The sequence below is a fragment of the Lutjanus erythropterus genome, chromosome 4, assembly GCF_056507025.1.
Source record: "Lutjanus erythropterus isolate fLutEry1 chromosome 4, fLutEry1.hap2, whole genome shotgun sequence".
NCBI lineage: Eukaryota > Metazoa > Chordata > Actinopteri > Lutjaniformes > Lutjanidae > Lutjanus > Lutjanus erythropterus.
Genome location: NC_139320.1, coordinates 5,937,657 through 5,953,241, shown reverse-complemented (window position 1 = coordinate 5,953,241; position 15,585 = coordinate 5,937,657). Strand labels below are relative to the sequence as shown.

At 40.0% G+C, this 15,585-nt stretch overlaps 1 protein-coding gene across 2 annotated transcripts in view; it reads right to left on the bottom strand.

Annotated features, from left to right (window-relative positions):
* The window catches only part of sgsm2 (small G protein signaling modulator 2), a 148,015-nt gene that overhangs the window by 35,086 nt on the left and 97,344 nt on the right, over positions 1–15,585 (bottom strand). For both annotated transcript variants that reach the window (XM_084716822.1, XM_084716821.1), the window contains exons 4-5: positions 8,419–8,586; positions 5,674–5,741 (exon numbers count right to left, since the gene is read on the bottom strand). In XM_084716822.1, coding sequence (XP_084572948.1) covers positions 5,674–5,741; positions 8,419–8,586 — 236 coding nt within the window. The remainder of the gene's footprint in view (positions 1–5,673; positions 5,742–8,418; positions 8,587–15,585) is intronic.

The following is a 15,585-nucleotide window of genomic DNA, read 5'->3' as shown; positions in this document are numbered from 1 at the left end:
GTTGCTCAGTCAAAATTTTACTTGAGTTAAAGTACTAGAGTTCTTGCTTTTAAAAATACGTAAGTATTCAAAAGTACAAATTACAAAGTACATTTTCTAATATCAGTACATGGCTGTACTGTTTCCACGATGCATTTACAGAACCTTGTAACTTTCCGAAACCACCTAATGATGCACTGACTTGCTTGTAGAACCACTCTGCTACACAAAGTCTATAGAAACACCTATAAACACTTCAGCATAGAAATACAATCAAAAACAAAAAGTGACAGTTATTGTCATTTTCTGATGTAACTGTATTAAAATCACATCATAAAATTAGATTGAAGCTAACTGTAAGGAGTTCTCCAAGTCTGTTAAATAACTGATTTCTTTCTGTCCTCAGAGGCAGTATATATACATGAATTATGTGGTATTTTTCACCCCGATAAAAACAATCCAACTTTAAAAGCTACCTGGAATAATGAATAATCATAATAACATCTTGAGATTTCATTTAGTCTTTTTCCTGCCGTCACCATTACCGCTTTTTGTTTGAATGAAAGAGGGAGAGCTTGCTTGTTCTTGTTACAGAGAGCGCCTGGATGACGCATTTCCACTTTTACATCAATCCCATTTGAGAGGAGCTACTGTGATTGGTTTTCTTTCTGTGAGGAACACAGCATGTGACCAGTTGCATTTTAGAAAAGAAAAAACAGCAACAGCTGACTTCAAAGCTCAGTCAAAAAGTAACAACAACCTTCCTAGAAATGTAGTGGAGTCAAAAGTACAATATTTGTCTTTGAAATGTAGTGGAGTGAAAATAATAAGTTTCCATAAAAACAAATACTCAAGTAAAGTACAGATACTCAAAAAATGTACTGAAGTACAGTACTCAAGTAAATGTACTTCACTACTGTCCACCACTGTTAATGTGTAAGATTTGTATTGCACAGTGCAAAGTAGCGTGCATTTCAGCGGCATTTGAAGTACGATTTGGCGATTGCAGACTGTGATTAACATCTTCAACTAGTTGACTAGTCTAAATTAAATTTTGCGTTTAATCAACAGGGAAATTAGTCGCCAGGAACATCCCTGGTACACACGCTCAAGCAAGCATGCCTGTGGTGTTGGTGTGCAGCAGTGAAATGGGTCCCCACTGAAACACTTTCCCACGTGCTCGTTCCGGATGTTGTTTGGGCTATTCATGGTGTATGGTAGTATATGAAAAATTAATATCATGATAAAAATAAAGACCGTTTTTCAGTACGAACCAGTATACCACACAGGCCTGATGTAGTCTATAATGGAGACACACTTTTCCATAGAAAAATCATGCAGGCATTGTAAAGAACCAGTGTGTAGAATTTAGTGACAGCGGTGAGCTTGCAGATTGCACCTTGTCTCACCCTCCCCTTCCAGCATGTAGGAGAACCTACAGAGGCTGCAAAAAATTCAAAAGGCCGTAACTAGAGCCAGTGTTTGATTTACGATCCAAAGAGCCACTTCTGACTGTGTCTAGAGCCTCAGACTTGGTGTGTACATATTTTTTTTACAATTGGCAAATATAAGAATCACTTTACACTGTAAAAAAAAAAAAAATGCTGAAACAACTCAAAATTTCAAGGCAACATAATGCAATAGATTTTTGAGTCTTAAGCCCAATTTAAACTCTAAAAGCCTTTAGTTGGGATTATTTACTTTCCTTCTTTAGATTAAGTTGAATCTTTGAATTTTAGAATGTCAAAAAAATCTATTTGTGAATTGTATTGTATGTTTTTATCTCAGCAAAAGATTAGCAGTTGGTAGAACTTTCTCAAAACTTAAGAGTTGGACTCAAAACTAAAGAATCTATTGTGGTATGTTTCCTTAAACTTTTTGCTGTCTCAACTTTTTCATAGACCTACAACAATGATAAATGCAAATTAAAATAACTGCTATTCATTTCCATATATATATATTTTTTTGCCAAAATCACAGGGAGCCAATGAAAAGGAGAGAGCCGGATGTGGCTCTGGTTGCACAACCCTGTTCTAAGGTAACAAAAACAGCAACTCTTATTGGATACACTCATGAAAATATACTTAGGAATGGTTTATTGAATTTCTGCCATATTCTGACAATAAATCCCTCTAATAATAATCTTTTAATCCCTCCACCAGTTTCATATATAGTTTTATCATTCATATATATATACCTTTTGGCCACAGTACTATGTGTTTCTGTCCCTCTTTTGTCCACCAGGTGTCCTCAATGTGTCGTTCTGCTCTACACACGTTGCTGGTTCCTTCATCCGCCCTCGTTAGCTGCTATCTGCCTCATCTGCACCTCGTTAGTCAGTGTGGATATACGTCGTGTTTATTCTTCCTCAGCCAGTTGTCACAGCGCTCAGCTTGTCTTCTCTGGTTTAGTCTGCTAAGCCGTTTGTTTCGTGCTCCTGCCCGACTGCCTGTGTGTTTCTGTTTCTGCTTATTTAACTGTCTGCCTCTGACTCTGCATCCAGCTCCTGCTGCCGCACTGTCAGTGGAGGAGGCTTTCAACTGCATGCTCTCACAAATACTTCTGTGAGTGGCTGAATTTGTGGTTATTTTTATGATTGTATTTATAGAAACAATGTCCTAATTCAGGGGTCTCAGACTCAAATTGACTTGGAACCACTGATGGTATCTCATGGGGGGTACTTCAGTGTTTAAGTACTGCAAAAAAAGCCCTATAATTTTGAAAATGTACTTTTTTGTTTTCATCACTAACATATTTTCTTTATAATTACCAAAAAAAAGCAAACAGCCGAATTCTTCTGTCACTTTGAATTGGTCATTAATCCCCTGATGAAAACGTCTAGCTGAGCATTGTCAGTTTTGTCTGTGCTTTTGTCAAACACCAGAGTAGGCGGTGAAAACTCAAGCTTTGTCATGTAACTGATCAGAAATGTCACTTCATAACTTGATAATCCGCTCTGCCACTGTGGTTGTTGATAGAGAAATATTGTTGAAGAAGCTATTCTTTTCAAATTCTTGAAAAGAATCTTCTTAAAATATCAGCAAATAGCAACATGCAGTCCTTCAGGAATACATTCAAAATAAAGTAGTTTTTATTTCAATTGTCTTCAATTGAAGGGGTAGTTTGGGGTATGTTTAGTGTGTTCTTGCCTCACAGCAAGAAGATCATGAGTTCGAATCTCCCAGCTTGCTGGGGTGCTGGGAAGTTTGTGGCTGGGGCAGGGCCTTTCTGTGCGGAGTTTGCATGTTCTCCTCCTATCCGCGTCAGTTCTCTCCGGGTTCTCTGGCTTCCTCCCACAGTCCAAAGACATGCAGGTTAATAGGTTGACTGGTGACTCTAAATTGCCCGTAGGTGTGAATGTGAGTGTGAGCTGTTGTTTGTCTCTATCTGTCAGCCCTGCAATGAACTGGCGACTTGTCCAAGGTGCACCGCGCCTCTCACCCAGTGTCAGCTGGGATAGGCTCCAGCCCCCCACAGACATGGCCCCCGAGCTGCTCAGTCGAGACCCCTACTCTAATTGACCCTTTGCTAAGCCCCTACTGCACACGTCAAACTCAAGGTCCATGGGCCACATCCAGCCTGTGATACAATTACATACAGCCCGCAAGATAATTTCATGTGTCTATTATGAATGGCCCACCAGTAAGTAGCACTCCCACCACTCATGCTACAAATCCCACAATGCACTGCAACAGCTGCCGCGCAAGTCGAGACCTGTGCACCAACCCCTCCTCCCTCAATGAGCACTTTTGCAGTGACACTTAAGCTAACCCCCAAAATAAATGTCCAAGTGAAAAGTGGACTTTGAAAACAGGGACTTTCAAAGCAGGTGGGAGGCAGAGGACCTGTCTGTGTGCCTTGTTTGTGGAGCTAATTTGGTCGTAATTAAAGAATATAACATAAGACACTATGAGGCATAACATCAGGTACAAAAGTACAAAGACCTGGACCTACAGCAGAAGCTACAGAAGGCAGAGGAGGTTAAAAAGAGTCTGGTGTCACAGCAGGCTATGTTCACAAAAGCAAAATCACAAAGTGAAGCTGCCATGAAAGCTAATTTTATAGAGGCAGAAGAAATAACCAAATCAGCCAAATCAGGCCGGACATTCACGGAGGGAGAGTTTTTGAAGCTCTGCATGATTAAAGTGTACAACGTCAGGTGTCCAGACAAAAAGCATTTTCAAATGTAAGCCTCAGCAGAAATACTGCTGCTGATCTTAATATGTGAGCTTCAATATTCTGAGCTTGTTTTATGTTACTGTTGAAGAAAAAAATGACTTTAAATTTTATTTATTTTATTGAGGAAAAGTTGTTGTAGTCTGGCTGTTTAAATTCATATTTCTGAATAAATCATAGCCAGTTTTAACTTTTCAATAAATGTTAATTCTGTTTGACCTGCGACTTAGATTGTGTTTTAAATTGTGGCCCCTTCTGTGATTGAGTTTGACATCTCTGCTCTGCTGCAAACAGCAACTGTCCAATCATCACTTGGCAACTGTAACTAGGATGCTGCAGGCCTGTCAAGCCCTGACTGTATATCCATCATCTATTGCAGTGATTCCCAAACTTTTTCTGGCATGCCCCTCTTTTGGAAGCTAACAAATGTTCGAGCCTCCCCCAACCCAAAATTTTTGATCAATCATTAACAAAAATTGGGGATGGAATTGATGAAGAAGAATTCAAAAGTGGAATTTTAGCAAAACAAAGGTAAGCAAGAACAAACAGCAAACTCTTGTTTGTTTATTTCCCCTACATACATCACATTCATTCAACTTTGTTTCACTCTCTATTTCTCCCCTGGTCTTCCATGTCCCTCCACCCTGCAGTGCCTCTGCACCCTCCTGCGGGGGCCTGCCTCTGACTTTGGGAACCACTGATCTATATATATATATATTTGATATTTTACCATCTGACCAATGTTTGCTGGGTTGTAAGCTAGCTTTAGCTTCACTTTTAGCATTGATGTTATATCATGTATGCAACTGTTAAGGAACTTTACACATTTAGTACACTTTCATTGGGTTCTTGTTTTAAAATGTGTCAGATGGAAACATTAAAATGTTCGCTGGACATGGACGTCTCAGTTAACTAAAGGAGTTTAAGCATGAGCAGCAGCTCCCATTAGCCGGTTACGCTTATGAAAACCGCCAGCAAGAATCATCGTTTTAACCAACAAAATGCTAGGTTGTCAGCCAGAAATGATAAGCTGCTTTTGTTCACTTCTCTGTGTAATCAAAGACCTCATGTTTCAACAATTACTCCCAAATTCAATGTTAAATCTGCCACCATTGTACAAAAAAAGAGGGTCACATAAGAACTAATGTCATCCAACAAGCTTTTTACTTGATCAATAAAGTTGTGGGCTTGAATCCTGTTTTACACAGTGCTTACATGAGTTTTCCCACCATCAGAAAACATACTAGGTCAGTCCTCCAGTCAGTACCCCTGACCAAGGTGCTGGCTCAGACTGGAGTTGGTCCCTGGGTGCTACACAGCAGCCACCCACTGCTCCTAATACTAGGATGAGTTAAATGCAGAGGCTGAATCAGACTGTATTTTTGTACTTTGTAAGATTGTATATGTCACAATAAATTTGACCTTTCATAGAGAATCACTCTGGCGTTTTGTACTTTTTGTTACTGGCACTGGTAATTTGGGAATGCTGGCAGTTAAAGCATGGTGTCATGTACTCACCCAGCAGAGCTGCCAAGATGGGCCCGAAGACTGAGTCATGCATCAGAGCTTCCCTCTCATAGTATTTACTGCAGAGATAAACACACAGAAAGAAGTGAATCAAAGGAAAACATTATTAAATGTCATCTGTTCAGGGCGCCCTGGTAGCTCAGCTGAATCCTCTGCAGCAGCCAAGGGTTTGGTTCCTGCCTGCGGCCCTTGCTGCACATTATCCCTTTACTCCCTCTGTCTTTTCCTGTCATATTTTCAACTGTCCTACAGATAAAGAGCGAGTTAGAGAGCTGAGTTAGATTTTAGGTTTTTTAATTAGTCAGAATTTTAATCAGATAGAAGAGACTGTATCTTAAAACATTAACAAACTTACTAATGATTATTATGGCTGCAAATCAATTATGCTGTTTCTTTTATTCCTAACAGCACTCTTAGCTGTGCAGATGCTTATTACACTCTTATTGTATTACTGCAGCAGCGGATTACATGAAGACACTCTGTGACTATTAAATCTTTTCAGATTGATTGAGATAATAATCTAAAATTAAGAGTAAATTTGAATTTTAAAGGCACTGTGTGGAATTTTCAGAAAATCCTTGTTATTAAGAAAACCGGTGGCTGTTAAAGTGAACTGTAGTCAGAATCCTGTTGTCCACACTTGCATATGTTTGTACTCCGCAGGCGTGAGCAAACATCCTCAGCATCAGGCAAAACAGTGACATGAAGGGTCACTTGAAGGGTCAGTCTCATGTTGAGATCAGTGCACTGGTCTATTAATACACCTGTGGATCAGTGCTGTCACACACAAGTCAGGAACACAGCCTCTGGTTCACAGATTCAGCCCAAGGCATCTTGGGATTCCCAGTGGATGGCTAACAACATGCTGACAACAACAACAACTGTTTTCAAGATGTAAAATGGATAAATTAAAAATTAAATTAAGTTATGTTATATGTCACAACATTGGGGAAAAAATCCATTCCATTATAGTTGAACATATAAGAGCTACCGAAAATGACAGAAACCATCTTTTGGAAAATTTTATTTGACATGTACATTGATTTTTTTTTAGTCTGGCACATGACCTGTCTGCTGGAAGGATTTATGATCTACAGTGCAGCCAGCCACCAGTGGAAGATTGAGATGCTCTGGCTTCACTTTTGGGGAGCTTTCATGATATCCATCTTTACATACGTCAATGGTCCGGACACTCTGGCCGCTAAAATTGAATTTGGTGATGGAACTGTATCAGAGTGACTGACCGTTGCAATGCATACGAGCCTCCTGTGATGTGTTGAGTTCTGCACTATGACGAGGGTTGAATATCGTTTGGATTTTTCGATGATATTAAAGAACAGCATTTTTTCATTACCAAGGCAAATGTGAATTTGAAATTAAACAACATATTTACTCTTAATAGTTTAAAGTATGATTAAATATATAGATATACCTAACAAGCATACATAACAAACTCACATGATCAATAACACCTAACCCAACTACAATAAATTAACACTGCAGGACAGTTACATTACTAATAACAGCAAAATAAATTAATAAAAACAAAAAAAAAATTCAGCTTCAAACTTCAGCAAGAATATTACCATATTTTCTAAGCTGATGAAGGCTGCTGTCTTCATCATCAGTGGTCTCCCCATCATAGATATAAATGTCAAGTCACTGTGAGACATCTGATCTAGTGTTTGATATCTGTGCTCTTCATTTCTGGGGTCATCTCTCTCATGTCCTGTGGATCATGACTTTGGCATCTTGAGAAAAAAAAACTGCATCCCATGTGTCGCCAGAGGCACACAATTGTTTGTTGGACATCCCAACCAGTGTTGGAATCATTTTGAGTGAAATACAGACACACTGTAGACCATTTAGCTTAGCATTTTAACCGTGGATAGTACCATGCTGCCAGAGCCATGTAGAGTGAATTTTGCTGTAATGTTAACTAGACACGTTTGATGATGTGTGATGTAATGTCCACACCAAAGGGAAACTATTTCATCAACAGCTCAGACATGTGGCACCAAAATGTGTTGATGTCTGGACACACAAATCCATTGTGACAGCCTGTCTTAAGCATCTGATTTGAGAAACAAATCTGATTTGCCTGCAGTCTGAACAAAGCCTCAGTTAAACTTGCTTCATGATTCAGGCCTCAGGTCTATTGGTGCTGCTGCGTGTCGAGAAATGAGTATCCGTGATGGTTTCCTGCTGTGACTGTTCAACACTTGGTCTTTATTTCAAAGGGACTGACACATTTTGACATTTACCACGGATGCTTGGATCAGGTCAGATGAGCTGCACTGCAGTCGTCTCAACACGATGCCAAGTTTTCTATATTTGCCCAGTTATCAACAGGAACGACAAAACTACTGCATCACACAAACACTTCTCAAGTTTAAAGCTGGATTTTTCTCCTTTTAAAAAGTGTGATTCAGTTTGCCATCTGTCTGTGAACCACATCAGTCCACTTCATGTTTGAGGCTTTGATCAGTGAAGTGGCGGTGCATCATTTCACTCCGGCTGACGCACCGACTGTGGACAGCTTGTTGAAGCACACAGTGGTTGTTAGCCAGACAGAGCACAGAACAAAGCAACCAGAGAGCGAACACGGGAGGAGAATGGGACACTAAATGGGTAATTCAAGGTACTGTTTATCATTCAGCTACAACAAAGCCTGGAGTGGAGTGCTTGTGAGTCACTGCTGTGCAACACCCGGGAGAGAAGACTGAAACAAATCACCTGGAGTTGTCCACGATGTACTGCACTATCTTGTCCAGAACTTTCTCGAAGAGAGCCGTCCGGACCCAGATGTGTTTGATGGCCTGGGCAGAGAGCGGCTGAGGGGGGCGGCTGGTGGTGGACGAGCCCTGTCTCCTCAGAGGTTCATGGCTCACGCTCTGGGTTCTCCTGCAGGACACAGAGCACAAAACTATTAACAACCACCACTACCAAGAAGAGTTCATGTTTGGATCTGAAGCTTGGTGGATGAAGAACTTTTGTGTCTGATACTGACATGAATATTTAACAAAACAAAACAAAAGAAATCAGACAGCAATACACTGACTGTTAATTCTTTTTAGGGCTCAAACACCGACCGTATTGTAATGCAACAAATTTTTATTTATCCAAATTAATCGCATTTTTGTGTGGCTAAACATGCTCAAAAACATATGAAACTTTGCACATGCATCAGTCATGGTGAAAAGTTTTGCCTGATATTGGCATGGCAAAATTGCTTGACCACAACACACGAAAATCATGTATCATGCCCAGATATACAAGAAACCTCTTGAAGCAACAGCCTAAACCCAGCAGGTCAGCCATTTTTAATTAAGTGGTCATTTTGGGGGATTTCTAAGCTTTATATTTTAACAAACTCCTCCTACAAAATTAATCAGATTGACTTGAAAATCAGTGTGTGCAGTCCAGACACCATTGTGAAGAACATTCCATCTGTGTTGAATTGTGTTGCTGTGGCATGGCGCTGAATTTTGATGTTTTGCCACTGAACAGAAAGTTGTTGGAACTAGAGATGCACTGATTTCAATTTACTTGGCTGATTCCGATTTCCAATTTTTTTTTAAGGGTCTGACCTGCCGATTCCAATTTTGGCCTATTCTGATTTTCAGTCTTTCTAAGAACTGGATTTGACAGCATTCACAAACATTTTTGCAATTTCTCTTGTAAAAAATAAATTGGATGTTCATAATAAGACGCTGACTACTAAATATTCATTAAATACTATTAAAATTTTCTCCAAAGTCCTCCAGGTCCACAACCAGGCCTTATTATAGTTTTATATTAAGATAATGAATAGGGGGAATGTGATCTTGCGAGATCATGGAATCTCACAGGATTTCGCGGGATGCGATTTCTCCAGTCTCTACCCAGTCGGTCGGTGCATCCCTAGTTGGAACTTTAGTGTAAATAGTGAAATCTGCCCCAAACGTCACATGCTTGATAAGAGTCCTGGCCTGAACACATCTACAGGACAAAACTGACAACAAGAAATGTTTTCTACTGCGATGTGTTCTTCATAGCAGTTTGACATGATCCGACTCAAATGTGGTCAGAAAAGTCTTAAGACCTTAATAATGCTGTAATGTGAAGATTGTAATGCTTCGTCAAATGGCACTGCCCTGGCAGCATGGCAGTTATAACTTGACAGTACATGGTCAAATCTGCCCCCGACTTCACATGATTGATAGGGGTCCTGACCTGATTGTATTTATCGGTGTGTTAAAATGGCTTGATAGCACCACCTACACAACAAAGCAGCCCCCATGTCACGTTTCACCTACGTCAGGCATGTCCAAACTATTCCACAAAGGGCCATACCATAAACCCAACAGGAAGTCAGATATTTTTAATTTACTATGCCATTTCAGCGTATTTTGGGCCATTTCCAGGCATTGTATTTTCATGCACTCCTCTTAGGCTATTGATCAAATTGATTTCAAAATCAATGTGTACAATCTAGAGAAGTTCGCTTTGGAAAGTTATTAAAAGTTACATGCTACATTAAAAGCTTGAGTCATTGTCAAGTGGTGTGGTCATTGTGTGGCATTTAATTCTGATATTTCATCACAAAACAGGAAGTTGTTCCAACCCAATGTACACTGTGTAATTTTACATCAAATTCCACGTGTAATAAGAGTCCCAGGCTGAACACATTTCACCACACACTGGCAAAAGAGAAGTGAGCCTCTTGTGACAATCATCATCATCATTCAGCTTCCTCTATTGATAAAGCAACACAGGAATTTATTGCTTCGATTGGCTACATTTACTATCAAGACTGACCAGACATGAACATGAAAAGTGGTGAATTTTCCCTTTAAGAGACATAAAAGCTGTCATTTTTTAGACACTGACATACAAATTAGTTTAGGTTCAAGTGAGCAGGTTCATACATGTGACCATCAGGAGGCAGCGTTTAACAGCATAATGAGTCGTTATATATAGTTCAGTTCATTACAACTCATTGTTTTTAACAGCTGATCACTGGTTGGTCTCCAATAAATGTATATCATGTCAGACAAAAGGTGCCGTGTTATGTTAGCAATCAGCTGGCTCAAGTGTTTCATGAATATGGAGGCAGACGCCGCACAATGCCACGCTGAAGACACAAGCACTTTCATCCCAGACTGAGTTTGATCTCCGCAGAAATCAGACAAAACCACTCACACACACCCATTTCAATGAGCTAATGAGTGTGTGTTTGTGTGTCTGCGCCGAGGGGGGCTGCCACAGTCACGATGTTAGCAAACCCCCCCATGTGTGCGTGTGTGTGAGAGAGAGACCGTGTGTCTGCGTGCGAAAGGGGGTTTCGACTAAGTCACGATTTTTGCAGTCCCCTGTTTCCAGGAAGTCGGTGTGTGTGTGTGTGTGTGTGTGTGTGTGTGTGTGTGTGTGTGTTTGCGTGTGCAGCGACAGTACTTCAGGGAAGGGGGGGCATCAGGATGATGTCAGAGATAAGACAGAATGCTAAAGAGACAGCAGGGTCTCCCTTTTCTAAATAAAAGCTGCAGTGTGTTATTCTGATATGAAACATGAGCTCTCTCCACCTCTATATTAAATGTATAATTTACACTTTAAAGGAGAAATCTGTCATATATGTACTGTAATATATACTGAAATGAATATGATATTTGATCAGAGATCAAGGAAACATGTTAAGATTAAATACTGGCTTCTCTGACAGCAATGCTGCAGTTACAACATCCTCTTTTGAAATAACAGTTTTTGTTTGCCCGTTTCACGTCATTTAGAGTTTAGATTAATGCTGAATGTTTCGCTGAATGATTGTGTGTTTGTTTATGAGTTGCAAGAAATTATTAATAATCTTGTAGAAGGTGTAGATGCTTCTAACAGTTAAATTGAGCAAAATGATAATGGAGTTTTGCAGGCAGTGAGACAGGCAGTCACTTAACTCAAACTCTAGAGTGTGTATTTTCAGAGCAGTGGGGTTTAGGTTTCAGGATAACAGGCTTAACTTTACATTGATTGATGATTGACAGTTATAAACAGCTGATCAACTTACACTGGAGGATTTGTTGTTGCTTGTAATTGTCAATTTACAATGTCCTGCACTCCTGGAGTATTCCAGCAGCCTGCCTGAGCTTCCCCAAGTCTGGGGACGAGTGGGAGGAGGGAAACCCTAATATACAGTCTAAGGCTCCAACTCGCTATTTGGACTGCTGTTGCTTTTGTTGTTACCTGTACTGTGGTTTCCACACCCTTGACAAGCCTAATTTAGGGATAATAGCATCAGTGTGTGTGTGTGTGTGTTGTTCTGTGACCTCCTGACCTGAACTCTTGTGCTTTCACCAGGTCAAATGTCAACTGTGCAAACAAGATCTCTCATTATCTTACATGTAGGTAGTTTGCAATGGCAGATTCATGCTCCCATAAGAATAAACCCCTTTGATTTAAATGACCCTGTGACATTTCCTCTAAAAAGGAAAGCTTTTTAGTCAACAAAACAGAACACGCCACATCGTAATTACTTGATAATACTTTAAATGTTACTGTTTGGATAGTTACTTGTCCATTACAGTCTTTCTATTCTGCAGCCATTGGATATAGACAGTCTGTGATTTGCTCATATTTAACAGGGGGATGGTCCAGTGCAAGGGTTAAGTTAACTCTAAACCCATGGGTGTGGGGGTGTATTTTCAGCAGTAAAGATATTCCTGAATTTAGAGGAATACTACAGGCAGGAGTGTGTCTCTGTGATCCTACACATTGTTACTTCACTTTGATCATGAGGGTGACATGACTCTACAGAGTACATAGCTTAACTTGCTTTGCCTGGGAGGCACTTTTGCAAAATGACAGGAGGCCAGGGGCCAATAACAACATTTAAGTTCTTTTGGTATGAAATACGCATTTATGGGATCAGAACTGTTCTCATTTACGTGTAACTTTTGCTCGTCTTCAGCTAATAGTTGTCCCACCGTCTGATCCTACTGCACTGCACAAACTGAAAGGCCGTCACACAAAGATCAGCCTTCTCTGTTACTAACAGCCTCATTTCAGCCTCCTATCACACAAAACTGACATATCTGTCCCTCATTCTTGGGGAAAAAAACAGTATGAATCAATTTATTTTCATTGTGAATTAGAAAATGCTCAGAGGACAGCATATTGGAAATAGAGTTAATCGAGATCCCAACATTACGCATATTGGTCATCCTGCCATTGGAGGCTAACCTGCCCCCACAAGTCTCTTCTCTGGTGAAACTAGACCTCATAACAGGAAGTAGGACAGTGCTGAGGCACTGGAAGTCAAAAGAGAAAATCATCTTCAATGAATGGAGAGATGAGCTGGCCAGGAGAGCTTCCTTTGAACAGCTCATTCACAGAGTTAATAATAGTTTTAATGCTTTCAGAAAGATCTGGGGCCCATTTTTGGAATCACCATGAGAATTAATCCTCATATGTCCCATCCCTGTTCTCTGTGTATCATGTCATTTTTGGTCAATGGCCCAAGGGCTGCAAGTTGAGTATCACTGGTATATTAGCTAAAATATAGTATACAAATGGGTATTTACAGTACACAGTTTAGAGAATACTATAGATGAAACTGACAGAAGGGCGGGACATAAAGAAAAAGGCTTTTACAAATCTGTCTGCTGCTTCAGCACCACAGACAGCACCATGAATTTATCAACGCACAGCATTTAAAGCCTTTACACACCAGCAGCAATATGAATTAATGGTATGAAGCAGTGTCCAGAGGCGAATTTCAACATGCCTGACTATTCATATCAAGCACAATGCGATTTTAAAAATTAATAATAATGTAATAAATTATTACGTTTTTGGAAAAAACCATGCCACAGCAAAAAAAAAAAAAGTTTGAGAAAGAGAGGAGAACTGTTGTTGCAGAAGCAGAGGAGTCATTTCAGACAGCAGCAGTTAGCCGTATGTCTGAGGTAACAGATGTATCATATGATTTATAAACAGGTCCAGCTGTGCACAGCGCACATCTGCTTCATTCATATTCTTTGACAGGAGGTGGGTCAGCCGTTTAGAAAAAAAAAAAAGATGTTTTCTGCAGACTGTTGAAGCTTGACATCATCATCAGACTGAAGCTCATTTGCTTTTCCTATCCACACGGCATCTTTTAAGTTGTTGTCTGTTGTTTTTTCCCTTTTATCACATAAAACAGAGTTCTGTAAAATAAGCGCCCTGCCATATTGGATCTTTTCAATGTGAAGCTATCAATAACCTGCAGTTTGATTGGTCAGAAACCTCACAAAAATCCAGCTCGGTCCAAAAAATAAAAAATAAAAGCTGCAATATCCGTCCTTGATGTGAAAGCTTGCATAGGCTGAATAAAGGTTTGAAAAATATTATTAACATGCAAATTAAGTGCATGAAAAGAATGTGTCTTGTGTACAAAGGCCTTTAGACTACTGTTATTTGAGAACCATGGTCAGGGCCAGAAATTCTAACTTGCACAAACCTCAGTCAGATAAATGCTCAATGACTCAGGCGCACTAAACATATTCAACTAAACAAACCCTCTGCCCCTTGTTACAAGGGGAACACCCACTGGGTACACTCCTAGAAATGAGGGTTCCAAAAAGGTTCTTTCTGAAGGGCTGAGATTCCACCTGGAAGCATTTGCTCCTGAAGAAGGTTTTTTTTTTTTTCGAAGACATGGTTCATCGATGGTTCTTTGTAAGACTAGTTGCTCTAGTGAGAACCCTTTTCATCCAAAGAACCCTTTTTGGAAGTAAGAGTTCTTCAAGGATTGCTGAAAGCATGGCTCTTAAAAGATGTTTTCTTCATTTAAACAATGGGAATTGTAACATAGATTGTTAAAATGATGGATGAACACAGTATACAACCTATATAATCTAATACTATGACTTTCAATACTTTTTTGCCTCATCTGTAGAATATAATATTTGTAGAACCCTCAGAAGACAAGTGGCTTACAGGTGAAACCTTTATAATATATATTTTTAGGTCCTGCTGGGTGGGTTTTACATGAAACCCTTGGAATATAAAAGTTTTCGGTAGAACATAGTGTGCAGTTTATAAATGGAACACTTAGGATGTATAAAAGGTTCTTGGTAGAAACCACTGGAAGGGTTCTCGATAAAACCCTTGGAATATAACAGGGCATGAGGTAGGACACTCTGGATGGGTTCTAGATGAAACCCTTGAAATATAAAAAGTTTTCTAAGTAGAATACTCTGGAGGGGTTCGAGATTAAACCCTTGGGATGTGTAAGGGTTCTTGGTAGAGCCTCCTAGGTAGGTTCTAGATGAAACCCTTGAAATATAAAAACGGGTCTTGCCAGAACCCCTTGAGTGGGACCTAGATGAAAGCTGTGGGATATATAAGGCTTCTTGGCAGAACACCCTTGGTGGGTTCTAGATGACACCCTTGGAAAATAAAAAGGGATCTCAGCAGAACATCCTGGGTGGGTCATAGATGAAATTCTTGGGATATATAGGGGTTCTTGTTAGAACCCTCTAAGTGGGTTGTAGATGGAACCACTGGAATAGAAAATGGTTCTTGGTAGAACACCCTGGTTGGATTCTTGTTAGTACTCTTAGAAGGTGGATATGGCAGGTGAAGGTTCTAGGTGGAATAATTACACAAAAGAAGGCTTCTTTGTACAACCTCTCACTGGGAAGTTCTGGGTAGACCCTTTCATAGCTGGGTCTAGGTATAACCCTTTACGTTGGGTTCTAGGTGGAACCCTCTGAATGGGTTCCAAGTGGAACCGTTATATATAGTTATACCAGGAACCAAAAGAGTTCTTCTATGGGGACAAGCCTAAGAACGACCCTCTATGGTTCTAGTTAACACTTTCATTTCTAAGAGTGTTAAGAGGGGGGGGGGGTAAAGAGTTCACAGATACTACTGTAAATATTTACCTGG